This window comes from Lynx rufus, unplaced genomic scaffold (genome assembly GCF_022079265.1).
Source record: "Lynx rufus isolate CCGP_SWC_20201006 ecotype Redwood Valley unplaced genomic scaffold, mLynRuf1.p SCAF_21, whole genome shotgun sequence".
NCBI classification, from domain to species: Eukaryota; Metazoa; Chordata; class Mammalia; order Carnivora; family Felidae; genus Lynx; species Lynx rufus.
This window is the reverse complement of record NW_025814836.1, coordinates 23,648,076-23,663,348: the sequence shown is the minus strand read 5'-3', so window position 1 is coordinate 23,663,348 and position 15,273 is coordinate 23,648,076. Positions and strand designations below refer to the sequence as shown.

General features: G+C 40.0%; 1 protein-coding gene across 1 annotated transcript in view; it reads left to right on the top strand.

Annotated features, from left to right (window-relative positions):
• Positions 1–15,273, top strand: part of IQGAP1 (IQ motif containing GTPase activating protein 1) — a 103,574-nt gene that overhangs the window by 26,391 nt on the left and 61,910 nt on the right. Inside the window, exons 3-5 of the mRNA XM_047086607.1 lie at positions 4,315–4,471; positions 5,979–6,056; positions 10,537–10,613. Of these exons, the coding sequence (XP_046942563.1) occupies positions 4,315–4,471; positions 5,979–6,056; positions 10,537–10,613 (312 nt within the window). The remainder of the gene's footprint in view (positions 1–4,314; positions 4,472–5,978; positions 6,057–10,536; positions 10,614–15,273) is intronic.

Genomic DNA, 15,273 nt, shown 5'->3' with positions numbered 1-15,273 from the left:
CTTTTCATTTTGTTGATGGTTTCCTTTGCCTCTGCAGAAGCTTTTAGTTTGGTGTAGTCCCACTTTTGTTTATTTTTGCTTTTGATGCCTTTGCTTTTGGTGTCAAATCCAAAAAAATCATTGCCAAGACTGATGTCAAGGAGCTTAGATCCAATATTTTCTTCTAGGAGTTTATGGTTTCAGGTCTTAGGTTTCAATCTTTGACCCATTTTGAGTTGATTTTTGTGTGCAGTGTAAGGGATCTATATGTAGATTTATTTAAAAAATTTTTAAAACAAAGGGCACTGGGCTGGCTCAGTCGGTAGAACATGTGACTTGATCTCAGGGTTTTAAGTTTGAGCCCCACATTGGGTGTAGAGATTACTTAAAAATAAAATCTTAAAAAAAAATAAAATGTACTTATAAAGCCAAATTAAATGCTTATGTTTTATAAGAAAACTCTATCTGAGTTGAGAATCAGTGGTGGGTTTAGAGTTAAACTGAAATACTTAAAACCCTATTTAGTGGACAGAAGGTGGAGAGATACCACCTTTTTCCTGGGAGGGTTACCTGACTTTGCCGTGTTTAGACTGTCCTATGGAGCTCAGCCCCGTTAGGCTCTTGGAGTGACGTGGTAAAAGCAGTCATTTACTGAGGGAGGATTCTTAGCTAGGAATCAGGGTCTGGTTATTCTGCCTTTGCTGCTAGCTAGCAGGTGACCTTGGGTAGGCCTTACTCTAACTTGGAAAATGAGGGGCTTGTGCAAATATGTATAGCCTTTGGGTAAGCTTTTGGACAATAAAGAAATGTTTCTTTAATGTTTATAATTTTTTATTTTGGAGTTATACTTTTATTTATTTATTTATTTATTTTTTTAACATTTATTTGTTTTTGAGACAGAGAGAGAGCATGAACAGGGGAGGGTCAGAGAGAGGGAGACACAGAAACTGAAACAGGCTCCAGGCTCTGAGCTGTCAGCCCAGAGCCCGACGCGGGGCTCCAACTCACGGACCGCGAGATCGTGACCTGAGCCGAAGTCGGCCGCTTAACCGACTGAGCCACCCAGGCACCCCTGGAGTTATACTTCTAAAGTCCTTTCCTTAGGAATTAATTGTAAATACAGGAGAACTTGTGTACAAACATGTTCCTTGGAGGATTATTTAATAGTTGAAAATATTTGGAAGTGACTAAGTGTTCAACATAGGTGACCAATTAAGCACTTGGTAGAATTTTTATGTAACTTAGTCTTCGGAAATTATGTAATAACATGGAAAATATTCATAAAATATTAAGAAATGTCTAATAATTTTTTCTAATAGATATGTATTATTATATTAAAAAAAAACCCAAAGGGATTTGCCCTAGAAGTGCTTTAAGTTCCTGGCTCTCGTCTTGTGATTCTGTGGTTTAGTGGCAGAGGGGGAAATGTCTCAGATGGCTGTGGAGGGCAGACAGGAGAGTTTGTGGTATATTCTTGGGACCATGGTAGAATCTAGACTTTTGCTGACATTGAAAATGACAGAGTAACATAGCACCCTACTTCGGGCTCTTAACTTTTCAAAGCGGTTTGGTCCTGATTCAACTTACTTTATTCTCAGCCACGAACCACGTGGTACTCTGTCGCGAAGCAGAGTCCACCCCACGTGTGGTGACTTGGAGGGCAGTGTTGGTTTGGGGCCGGTGGAGAGATGCACTGTGTTTTGCCCTCCTTTACCCCTTTTCACCAGCTCACCGTCGGCTCTTCCGGCCTGGCATCGTGTGATGCGCACTGTGTCCTTGACCGCACAGAACTTCTGAGCCTTCCTGTGACTCAGGACTGTCCCCCAGGGAGGGGCCAGGGTGAAGGCTTGAGGGGGACCTTGCGGTGGTCCTCCTTTCACTCTGATTTTGGTGTGGTCGTCTCAGAGGACAACCAGAACACGTTTGGAAACTGGCTCCGGTTCGAGGCAAAAGCTCACACTGTGCTCTTCCTCCGTAGTCTTGTATGTGTTTACTGTGTTTGGAGGAGAAAATTAAGTACTTTTTCCTCGGGCCATTACATGGTGAAGGGCTGGTTTTGGCTTAGACTACCGTTGTTCTAGGTTTGTTTCTGTTAATGAGAACGCAAGTTAGACTGTCCCCTGAGAGCGGGGGCTGCCAGGAGGCGTTTGCCACGAGCTTTTTAGCAGTAAAATATCGGAGTGCCGATGCTATGAGATGTGCCCTTGGGCTACAGCTGCTTTCCACACCGGCGACCTGCATTCTTTTTCCACATTGCCCTTCTGGTCTTTGGGCTCTTGCGGAGGTGTAGTTTGGGTTTTGCAACGGTTACCAGTTGGTATCTAGTTTTAGTTACTGTGACAACTCTTCTGGAAAACTCATTTGTTCCCCCTGCCCCCGACCCCGTGACCTTTAAGTTCTACTACCTGAAAGAAAAGCCAGAGGTGAAAACTTACTATCATCGAGTAGGGGGAATAATCACAAAATTCCCCGGCCATGCCTATACCCAGCCAGTATTTATTTACTTAAGCACATATGACTATTTATAGAACCTGAGAAAAACAAGGAAATTGTTGCTTTTCCTTGTCATTTTGTAAAAATTCTGAGCAGTAATCTCAGTTTGGAAAGATAGAATTAATACAAGAAAGCTTATTCTGAATTATAAAAGGAACAGTTTATTTAAAAAGCAACAATTTACAGAACTACGATAAATCTAAGTGTGGTATATCCTTAACAATTTTATTAATACAAAGAATTATATAAAAATACATAGATACATGTACATATTATGTGGCCTGTTTTTCTACTGGTACATTAGTGTTTTCATGTAAATTTTCACGGGTATGTGTGTGTGTCTATAAAATATGGGATAGTTAAATGTTTCTTCCAATTTTACTTGGCTTTTAATTTAAACTTCTGTATGTCAGTGAACATTATAAATGCTTCATTTTTATGTTGTCCTGCTTGGCAGTAAATGTAGTTTTTACTTCAGTTGGCTATGTCTTTCAATATTTTTTTTGTCTTTTCACAATTTAACACTAGTAAAATAGACCAGGCAACAGCCAGTGTCTGGGGAGTTTTTTTACCAGAATGTGGGGATAACATTGGCTGTGTAAAATTTGAGTAGAATAATTTTACACACACACACACACACACACACACACACACACACACAAATGAATAAAAGTAAGCTCTATGACCATTGCGGGGCTTGAACTCAGGACCCAGGTGCCCCAAGTAGAGTAATTTTATTTTATTTTATTTATTTTTTTTTTAATTTTTTTTTTTCAACGTTTATTTATTTTTGGGACAGAGAGAGACAGAGCATGAACGGGGGAGGGGCAGAGAGAGAGGGAGACACAGAATCGGAAACAGGCTCCAGGCTCTGAGCCATCAGCCCAGAGCCTGATGCGGGGCTCGAACTCACGGACCGCGAGATCGTGACCTGGCTGAAGTCGGACGCTTAACCGACTGCGCCACCCAGGCGCCCGCAAGTAGAGTAATTTTAAATTAGGGGTTTTTAATCTGGAGTCTGTGAAATCTCTGAAATGACATATTAAATTTAAGTACATGGCAAGGTAGACTCCATTTTTTTCTGGGAAGGGATTTCCTTAGATATTCGAAGGATTCTGTGACTTAAAAATGGTTTAAAAAAACCATTGCCTTAAATGATTTTTAGTTACCTACATTTCTGTTGGCAGAAAATATATGCAGATGTGCTTTATTTTATCTTGGGCCTGCCTGACATCTCTGGAGAGGTCTTCTAGGGGAAATGTAACTTTCTTTTCCTTTCCCCTTGACAGCCTCCTCCCCCCATCCTCTGAAAAACACGAATTAATTTTTACTGCTTCCATTGGCATTTCCTTCCCTATTTTAGCTGAGATGATTGGCTATTCATGTAACCCCAAAACAACCTCAAAATCTGAACCTAGAAATTCACTGTGGATTCTGAAACTGGAAAAGAACATCAATAAATTTAAATTTCTGAACAGTTGACATCATGGCTTCAGTTATAAATGATTTTTCTTAGGAGTTCTGCAGGAATAACTTAGGGACTGAGGGTTAGAGCCCGAGGTTCCTGGGCAGTTGGGGTCTGAGGAGCCAGGTGTCTCTGCTGTGATGGGAGAGGGGAGCCATATGAAGAAGGTGGCCGTGATGCTTGGGGTTTTCCGCAATTTCCTCGCCTCTGAGATCTGACTGGGTCAGGACAAAGATGTGGGTGCAATTGGATCTTAAAGGAGTATTGCTTATGTTGAACTTAAACTCCTCCAACAAGAAGGGAAATGAGGCTCAAAGTCTCTTAAGGAAGAGCTCAGACCTTCCCTCTCTTCTCATGTCGTCTCCCCTTTTGTGCAGGTGGATGGAAGCATGCCTCGGGGAAGACCTGCCTCCCACCACAGAGCTGGAGGAGGGCCTTAGGAATGGGGTCTACCTTGCCAAACTAGGAAACTTCTTCTCTCCCAAAGTGGTGTCCCTGAAGAAAATCTACGACCGAGAGCAGACCAGATACAGGGTGAGTCCTTCTTCGCTCGGTGCTTTAATTTCCATAAACTTAGGAGAGAAGGTTAGTGGACTTTATCCTGTGTAAGAGTTATTGAGAAATATGTGTAGGTGTGTTTATTCCAACAAAATAAAGCATCTGGCAGAGTGGAGAAAAGGGTGCAAAGTCGGAGTAGTAAAAGATGACTATCTGTATTTCTGATATAATTCTTATGATGGTGTGTACCTAGAAATCTTCATGGTCCTTGATGGATTTTTCATTTCTTGAAAAGTAGAGGAAGTAACTAGGGGGGGGATTACTACTTTAATCTTCACCAAGCACTGAGATTTGTTGGCAAACTGAAAGCAATAGCAACTTTAGGAAAAAAGGTCCCCCTGGAGTTCAAGGTAAATTGGGAAAGCGATCCAATTTCAGGAAATTGAGGTACATGAAAGGGTTTGATTCCTGTGGCCGAGGGCTCTGAAAAAGAAGACTGCTTGGTTAAGTTGGAGTGTTGACAAGGACCAAAATCTGTTGTGGGGGAGTTTTCCCATGAGCGCCTCTTTGGAAAAGGATGAGCATAAAAGGTGGAGGACTGAAAAACCAAGAGCAGATGGAAGCGGGGCAATGATAGGAATTGGGCCAGAACCTGGAATGAACAAAGGATGAAGACAGAATCAAAAGAGATGTTTACGTTTTATGTTTAAATTCAAAGGACGACAGGAGTGTAGGCAGACCAAAATCGACGTCCCAAAGAGAAACTTTCCTTTTCTGAAGGCAACTCTGTTGAGTGGCGTACCGTGTGGGACGGAGCAAGAAGACACTTAAAGAAGAGTAGAGACTGTATAGCGATAAAAATAATAGTCCTGCCCCTCCTCCCGTCTGGAGAGTGAATCTTGCTGAAAAACAGCAGACATAGAGGTTTAGAGGGGGATATTTGTATGTGTGGTATCCAAACCCTGATTAATATGTTTAATATGTCAGTCTGTAAGTATTTTCTCTCTGCCAGCCACCACACTGAGTGCCTTATGTACATTTTCCCCTTGTGTGTTTACACCAAACACATACAGTGGGTGTTAAAGATGGGGAAACTCAACAGGGTGAAGTGACTTGCCTAGTGTCACCAGTAGGCGGCCAAGCCGGGAGGCGAATCCAATATAATTGGACTCCAAAGATCACTTTCTGTAAGGCTCAGCTCTACAGGAAGATTCCCTAGATGGTTCTATTTTTTTTTTTTAAGATTTTATTTTTTTTAAATAAATCTGTACACCCCATGTGGAGGTCAAACTCACAACCCTGAGATCAAGAGTCATATGTATGCTCTACCAACTGAGTCAGCCTGGCTTGGCTCCAGGTAGTTCTTAAGTGAGGGGAGCTGAGATTCGGGTTTTGGGGAGCGGAATCTTAACACAGTGCTTTAGACAGACCTTAAATGTAAGGGGACCTTGCAAAGTCTCATAAGGGGACCTTGCAAAGAGTCTTTATTTAGTATTTGCTTCAACATTGCCAACAGTGCCTAATTGTCTCTTGTTTGTTCTAGGCAACTGGCCTGCACTTTAGACACACTGATAATGTGATTCAGTGGTTGAATGCCATGGATGACATTGGATTGCCAAAGGTAATTTATGTGATATTCAAGTTCGGGCTTAGATAAGGTTGTTTTGGCATGTAGTTGTCATTCTACCTGTAAAATTATTCTCAATCGGATCTTTGGTGATTTTCTTTCTTTTCTTTTCTTTCTTTCTTTCTTTCTTTCTTTCTTTCTTTCTTTCTTTCTTTCTTTCAGTACTAAAGGATCTCTTCTGTTTGTTTTAGGAAATAGTTTTGTTTTTTTTTTCTTTCGTTCTTTATCTTTATTATTACTCATTCCTGCTTTACCTTACCCTAGAGAAATTCCCTATGATGTCATTTACTTTTACTATATCAAATTGTAGACTTAGATTAAAATTCATGTACCATGAAATCTACCTTAAAAATTTTTTTTTTAATATTTATTTATTTTTGAGAGACAGAGCACAAGTCGGGGAGGGGCAGAGAGAGGGAGACACAGAATCTAAAGCAGGCTCTAGGCTCCGAGGTGTCAGCACAGAGCCTGACGCAGGGCTTGAATTCACGAACTGTGAGATCATGACCTGAGCCAAAGGCAGATGCTTAACCGACTGAGCCACCCAGGAGCCCCAAAATCTACCTATCTACCTTTTTAAAGTATATTATTCCGTGGTGTTTTGTTTTTTTTTTTCCACAAAGTTGTTAAATTAAAATTTGACTTTAGGAAATATTTTAGAAATGTCATTTTCCAGATGCAGAATAATCATATCTGCAAGAGAACATAATGGGTTATTATTTTATGTTTCAAATTGTAGAGGCAATATAATAACATGTACTTCTTATATCTTGGTGATTTTTTTTTTAAACATTTTTCTTGAGTTATAATTGCTAGACAGAAACTGCACATATTTAATGTGTATAGTGGATGAGTTTGGAGTAAGTGTACATCCTTGAGTGTTCTGCTCAGGAGTTTATTTAGCATTGCTGTTAGATTGCTGTCTCTAGACTCCCCCCCCCCCCCCCTTCTGTGTTGAATCCATAAAGCCATGCTGTATTGTCAACTCTTAGAGGTGTGGCCATCTTTTTTTTTTTTTTTTCCCTTTTTCTCTTCCATATCTTTTGACCTAAGAATTCTACTTCTAGGAATTTATCCTTCTAGTAAATCAGACAAGCCCAAAGAGATGGATATGTAAGATTTTTTTTCAGCATTGCTTAGGATAGGAAAAATTGATAGCACCCACATATTCCTTCACTAGAGGTATTAATTGTATTGCAGCCAATCATATACTAATACAGCCATTAGAAAGCATGATATCAATCTGTATTGGCAAAGGAAGTTGTCTGTGATGTGTTGGGGGGAAAACAAAACAGGCTAAGGTAAGAGTTTGTGTTTTGGCTAAAGTGAGATTGCTATTTTTATGGAAAAGTTAATATTCTTGGGAAAAGTCTATAAGGAGATAGTAGTTTTCATTTCTGTGAATGGGATTAAGGGGTGGTTTTTATTTTCTTTATAATTTCCTATAGAGTCTAAATTGTTGTAACCAGAGAAAGATGAAGAAAAAACGGGAGATGGGGAGTACCAGAGAGTGACTAGAACCACTCAGAAATGAACATTTGATATTTAGCATTGTTTTGCACATCTGTGTCTTGAATTGAGCTCAATCCAGAGCCAAATCTTTGTAGAAGACTAGCTTTTGTCCTCTTTTTTTCAGAGCCAGATACTGAACTTCTGTTCCTCACACTGGTGGGTTTGAGAATTAGGCCCCACAAATGTCAGGAAAGGCAGTATGTCAAGTTCTTACACCTACTTTGCCTTTCTGTGCACTTGTATCTTCTTGTGTCTGTTTTTTATGTGGTATGCCCCATTGGCAATGATGACTTAACCTTTATAAACACTATTAAAAGCTTTGTTAATATGTGCTATTATGAGTAGTATTGTTACTACAAAATACTTTTTTTAATGATTTAATTTTACTACTTTTTTTTGTTTACTAATGGTAGTATGTTATCCTGGACCACAATTGCACCAAACATAGAATTCCCCAAAGGCTTTCAAGGACAACAGGGTTAACCATGGCTATCAGCCTTGAAATGTCCACCCTACATGATTTAGGTCCAGAAGACTTGAGTAATGTGGACTAATGATACTTAGCCTAAAAATTGTTGTCCATAATAAAATGTATGATATATAGTTGACAATACATACATATAGTGATTTGGGGGATGTTCTTTCCTAATCTCTTCATATGGTATAAGTAGGCTAAATATAGAAACTTAAGGTGATAAAGCTTTTGGTTCTTATCCCTTTTGTCTCTTTATTATAATTGGTCCTCTTGGCTACCTCCTCCAGGAAGTATTTTGTGGTTTTGACTTTGATTTTTAAATTGTTTTAAATCTGTTCAACTAGTGCTGTCTTCCTTATGTGTTCTATCCTAATGGTGGGCGTCCCTTGAGATGCAATCCTTATTTTAGCTACATTCTCTCATTCTCATGGTTTCAGTTATTTTGAGGACTTTGCTATAAGATAAACACACTGTCTTCAAATGGCTGCTGGACAGTTCTCCTTGGATAGCTTTTTACTAGCTAGAATTCCTCCTATCTAAAAGTAAACTTTGCTTTTTCCCCAAGTGAACCTCCCTCCTCTGTACTAAATGGTAGCCTGTCTTCATTTCCCCAGTCATCCCGTCTCAAAATCTTAAGGTTACCTTGGACTCCTAAATGCAGTTATTCCCCAAACCTTCCTCATGTATTTGAAATGTTTCTTTTATCCGTTCAAACTGCTTATCAGCCTGCCTCCTTAGCTTCAGTTTCTCCACTATTCAATATATCCTGTATCCTGTCTCCAGTCAGATCTTACAGAGACTCTGTTTTTATCCTTGGCTCCAGAGCTAGGACTTCTCTGTGGCCCGCATATCAAGTTCAAACTCGTCTGACGTTCAAGGTCTTCTTAATCTGATATATCCTACCCTACCCAACTGTATTGTTCTATTACTTTCTAAAATATAGTCTGTACTTTTTTTGGGAAGGGTATCTCACCGTGACCGTAATGTTCACCTTTCAGGAGAAGACATCTCAGTCTTGGGAGGTGAGCATGTAGAACTTGAAAAATTATCAAAAAAGAGGATTCTGCTACATCCCATGTCTCAAGGGGGGTGGTTCTTTCTAGTTGAGAGCCATAGGTATTGTGAGAAAAGCATGAAAACAAACACCATGTGTTAAGGACTCTAATAGATACAAGGTGCTGCAGTGCTCTTCCTATTGCCTTAGTTAAGCCCTTTTACTCTTATCCAGATTCTTCTCATTGCCTCATAATTCAGTCTTTCACTTCTCGAAACCACTATTACTCCTTCTCCCCCTAAGTTATAGAACGAATTATATGGTGCCACATCACCATGAAGATAGGTCTTGAAATTGAAGATTACTCCCAATCTAAACTTGCTATGTTCCTATTCAACCTCATTCATTAATTCATTAAATATAGAGCCACTCCCATGACCTTGGCTCTGGGCTTAGCATTGAACAACATAGACCTGACCCTTGCCTTTCATGTAGCTTGTAGTCTGTTGGAGGAGTCAAACAGATAATAACACAAGTAACTGATTATTTGTGGTAAGTGCTACCAAGGAGAACCACCTATCTTCCACATTCCCATACATATCCTCTGTTCCAGATACTTCGTCTGTGTATCTTTTCACTTCTCCCAAGCATATAACACATTTTTATTTTTTTTTTTTTAAATTTTTTTTCAACGTTTTTTATTTATTTTTGGGACAGAGAGAGACAGAGCATGAACGGGGGAGGGGCAGAGAGAGAGGGAGACACAGAATCGGAAACAGGCTCCAGGCTCTGAGCCATCAGCCCAGAGCCCGACGCGGGGCTCGAACTCACGGACCGCGAGATCGTGACCTGGCTGAAGTCGGACGCGTAACCGACTGCGCCACCCAGGCGCCCCTATAACACATTTTTAAAAAGATTTTATTTTTAAGTAATTTCTACGCCCAACATGGTGCTTGAACTCACAATCCCGAGATCAGTCAGTCGCACGTTCCGCCAACTGAGCCAGCCAGGTGCCCCACATACAACACATTTTAATTTTTTGTAGTGTTTTTCAATGTCTAAATGTAGTAGTTTGCATAATTGAAAGCACCTAAGGAAATGTTCATTGGTTAGCTACTACTCAGTCTAGGCATGGTATATAGTAACTGGGAAGATTGTAGTCCTTCAGAGCTTCCTACATTTGCCAGTGATTTCAACTGGATGAGAGCTTGGTGTCATCTGCTTGTAGCTGAGTCGGCAGTAAACAAATCACTTTCACATACCTGGTGAAATTCATTGGGTTGACCAGAGGAGGCTTTTCCAACTAGTGCTTTTTCTGTTTTATAGGATTTTGTTCCTTATATGACTTGTGATGAATTAATTGTCTGTTCCCCCTAACGAAATTACTTGCTGAATGGCAATAATGTTTGCTAACTGTTTTATTTGTATTGTTGATGATTGGTGAATGATCCAGTAGATGGATACCTTACTCTGCTTCTTTTATTTCTCCTTAGATTTTTTACCCAGAAACTACAGATATCTACGATCGAAAAAATATGCCAAGATGTATCTACTGTATTCATGCACTCAGGTAATCAGATTTTCTTGGTAAAATGAACAGTGTATGTAGATACAGAGAACGGATTGCTGAATTGCCGGAGGTGGGGATTAGGGGGTAGGCGAAATGGACGAAGGGGGTCAAAAATTACAAACTTCAGGGCGCCTGGGTGGCGCAGTCGGTTAAGCGTCCGACTTCAGCCAGGTCACGATCTCGCGATCCGTGAGTTCGAGCCCCGCGTCAGGCTCTGGGCTGATGGCTCAGAGCCTGGAGCCTGTTTCCCATTCTGTGTCTCCCTCTCTCTCTGCCCCTCCCCCGTTCATGCTCTGTCTCTCTCTGTCCCAAAAATAAATAAACGTTGAAAAAAAAAATTAAAAAAAAAAAATTACAAACTTCCAGTTATAAAATAAGTAAGTCCCGAGGATGTGATGTACCACACAGAGATTATAGTTAATAATAGTGTATTGTATATCTGAAAGTTGCTAAGAGAGTAGATCTTAAAAGTTCTCAGTACAAGGAAAAAACGTCAGTAACTGTGGTGGTGGATGTTAGTGGAACTTACTGTGGTGAACATTTCACGGTATATGCATCTATTGAAGCATTGTGTTGTATAACCTGAAACTAGTATTATATGTCAGTTCTCTCTCAGTAAAAGAAAGCAGTTTAGGAACAACATCTGAATAGAAGATACAGCTTTTTGTCCATGGTGTGATGAAAAAGTTTTGCATCAGCTTCAGAATTTTCAAATAGCATAGGATACAGTTGTCTTAACGAAATGGTGAGAAACAGCTGTGTTTTTCTAGGAAGTAGAGAGAAGGGATTTATTCCCATAATAGCAGATTATTTGGCTCTGAAAACATAGAATAGTGTTTCATTATTGATCTACTGTTTCTGTGAGCTGTGCATTTTAGTTGAGATGCAGTTCCTTTCCTTCTCATTAAAATTTCTTTAAAAAATTTCTTGAAAATTGCAAAAAGTATATACATTTCAAAACTTTCATTGTTTACTATTTTGTTGCAGGCCAATAGCTGAATTAAAAAATGCCCTGTGTTAATACTTTAGTAGTATAACTAAATTTTGTCAACATCTTCAAATAATGCCAGCAAATATCAAATGGCTGATTTTTAATTTAGTTTTCTAGGTCCTCACCAAGCCATTTGTTCAGTAATTTTTATGTCAAACAAATATGATAAATAGGAACTGAAACTAAGTATATTTTTTTCATAATTTCATAATAAATTTGGAAGATGATTTAATTTCAGGTCCTTGGCTCTTGGAATCAACAGAGTACTGTATTGGAAGGAAGAGGTGGTTTGCGTGGAGAGAGGGATGCGGTTGGGTGGGAATTGGAGGCAGTAGTGTGGTGAGTCAGAGTGCTACAAACTTACGTGATGGCTATAGGGCTAAAGTAGAAGGTGGAAGAAGTAAGTGGGCCATGAGTATGGGGTTTCTTTGCTTGGGCTGCCCATTTTATTTTATTTTATTTTATTTATTTTATTTTATTTTATTATTTTAAAAATAAAGTTTATGTATTTTGAGAAGAGAGAGCAAGTGAGCAGGGAAGGGGCAGAGAGAAACAGAGAGAGAGAATCCCAAGTAGGCTTTGCACTGCCAGTGCAGAGCCCGACATGGGGCTTGAACTCACGAACCACAAGATCGTGTCCTGAGATGAAATCAAGAGTCGTGTGCTTAACTGACTGAGCCACCCAGGCGCTCCAGTGGGCTGCCCATTTTATAAAGCATCCTGTAGGTGTGCTTAATAAATACTAATGATGTATATAAATACATGTATAATATTGACCCATGAGAAGCCTATTGTCTCCAGTTGGATTGAACATGGGCCAGACCCTTGGTATCTCTGGAATAGTCTGAAAACTACAAAAGAAAGACTATAGCTGAGGACTGGTCGACGTGCCACACGCTCTTGTGCCTTAGGTTATTCTGTTTCCGTTGCCTGACTGCCCTTTACTCCCTGGTATAACCCATGCTCCTCTCCAGCTGCCACTGTGGAATGCCACTGTTCGTTGATACCTTCTTTTCCTTTTTCTCCCTCAGATGGAATTAGCTCCTTCCCATCTTTGTGCTCTTCTAGCATCTGCACATACCTCCTCCTTCAAGTATAGGGCTTTTACACTGTACTCTGGTTATTTGTTCTTGTAGCTGACTTTCAGAGGACTCCTTGGGGACAAGGACTATTTCTGTTATTCTTTATCTTTGTGTCTCTAGTACTTAGATGCCTAGCATATAGTAGGTAGCCAATAAATGCTTGTGGTCACAATCCTACATTATAAAAAATCTTCCTTCCCCCTGTTCTGGCTCAAGGGGATATTTTATACCCATAAATGAAAAAAGGAAATGGTTCTTTCTTTTTATCAGATGACTCTTCATGTTTATCTCAGTGTATCCAGTCACATTTTAATTGAATTCCCACCTTCTTGGTGATGTTTTGGATTTCCAGTGACTCCAGCTCATTCCTTTGTCTAAACTCCTGTGTTTCTTGGTTTCTAAGTTATATATTGTTTCTTTCATGTGTTTACTGTCTTTCTCTCTCTTAGGTATTAGCATCTTAGAGACAGAGGTCATGCTTTACATTTCTTCCCCACCCCCACCCCCCCAAGGTACATAGCATAATATTGGACAAGCAAGAACAACATGAGAATTTTTAAAAAATGTTTAGGAATGGGTGGGATCTAGGGGAATGTTCAGATTGCAGTGATTTCAAATGTACGGGTCTGAGCCAAAATCAGATTAACTCTGAGTATTGTGACTGGCTGTGAGTTACGTGAGGTCTGTGTTGATAACCTTGTGAAGGTTGTACCTACAATGGGTATCTGAACTTGGCAGGCAAGAGGCTGAGCTGGCGGAACTCTCTGCGAGTTCTGCAGCCATGGCCTTCTGCAGCGTAACCTGGGTCCTCAGCCCTCAAATTCTCTGAACTAGAGATGAAGAAGTAACTCTGCCTTTCTCATGATGGAGTCAGAATCGGGAAGGAAGGAAGTCTGCTCTTGTTTTTCATTTTTCTTCAGTTTGCAGCCCATGCTTGGGAAGTATACACAGAGCAATGTGTTCTGGTTGGTGATTTACGATTTCTTTCCTCCCTAGAGTGTTTTTCCTGAAGTGCCGTCAGCCCTTGCTATATAGGCACTTAACACCTGCCGGGAGCCTCTTCTTTACCATATAGGACAACAGTATCGAGGCAGATTCCTTGCCTCACTGTGAGGGGTGAGGCACCATCTCCCTTTTGGATCAGTAGCAACAAAGAAGCATTATCTCCTTGTTTCTTGACTAGCGTTATTCCAGAGATAGTCCCCGTATTTAGTCCTGCTAAATTACTTTTCTGGATTACATTCCACCCTCAGATAAGACCCTAATTCATTATTATTTTGCATAGGTTTGTATACTTCATTTCCATTTCCTCTGGTGTTTTATCTTTCTCAGAACTGATTTGGAGGTTAAATGGGCCCATAGTCATGTATCCTAAATTCAAAAGAGATGTAAAAGCTGAAAGTTACATTTAAGTTTGGTTCAAACAGATTTGTTGGTGAAATCTGATCAGAATTAATTGAGGTTATTTAGAATATGTATCTATTTAGTGTGATTATGTGTCTGTTTCTCTTCAGAATAGTAGTGTTTTTGTTTAGGGGTGCTGCCTCAAGGCTTGCTGGGGATGTCTTCTAATACTGTATATACTTACATAAGCAAACATTACATGATACTATATATACTATAAAACATTTCTAGTATCAGAGAAATTCTAATCAGGGATCAGGGATCGTGCTGCACTAGATTCTGTTTCCTGTCAACTGCTGTGTTTGTATTTAAGATCTCTGCGATCAGCCTAGTGACTTCCTCCAGGTTACTCTGTAGTCAGCAAAGATAATAGGAATCCCAGTAGGCTAACATAACCTCCTTCCCCTTATTGCTGTAAAGTAGAGCTTAAATAGGAAAAAAGAAAAGAAAAATAAACCTGAGCTCAGTACAAACTAAACATTGTAGGTGCCTAACAGTTATTTGTAAAAGTAGGCATGGGAGAATAGGAGCAAAGATTGGAAAAGGGGTGTTTACTGGTAGGACTTTAAAGGTTCAGCTTTTAGGTTGAATATTCTCTGTTCTGTGCAAGAGGATCTGAGTGGTCCTTGTGATTATATTCATAGCTCCACCTTCTCCTTAAAATATTCCTAATCATTGAAATGAGATAAAAGAAAGATGATGCCTATGTCTTAGCTTCTCCTCTACTTTATTTGTAGCAGCTAGCGACATCGTAACTTTAATTTACTGTTGGAAGACCTTAAAAACGAATTCGCTCCTTGAGGCTGTTAAAATGACACTCTTGCAATTTCTTTTTTTTTAATTTTATTTATTTTTGAGAGAGAGAGCACGCGCGTGAGTGAGCAGGGGAGGGGCAAAGAGAGGGAGACACAGAATCCGAAGCAGGCTCCAGGCTCTGAGCTGTCAGTACAGGGCCCGATGTGGGGCTCAAACTCACGAACTACGAGACAGTGACCTGAGCCGAGGTCGGATGCTTAACCGACTGAGCCACCCAGGCACCCCAGACGTTTGCAATTTCTTAAAGTATGGCAGCCTCTTTCCTCTTTCAAAGTAGAAATAAAAGAGGAAGAAATTCCTCAAGAAACGTATTCTTACTAATTTGGAATGCAGGTGGGCAATATGTGGGAGAAATAATACATATAAT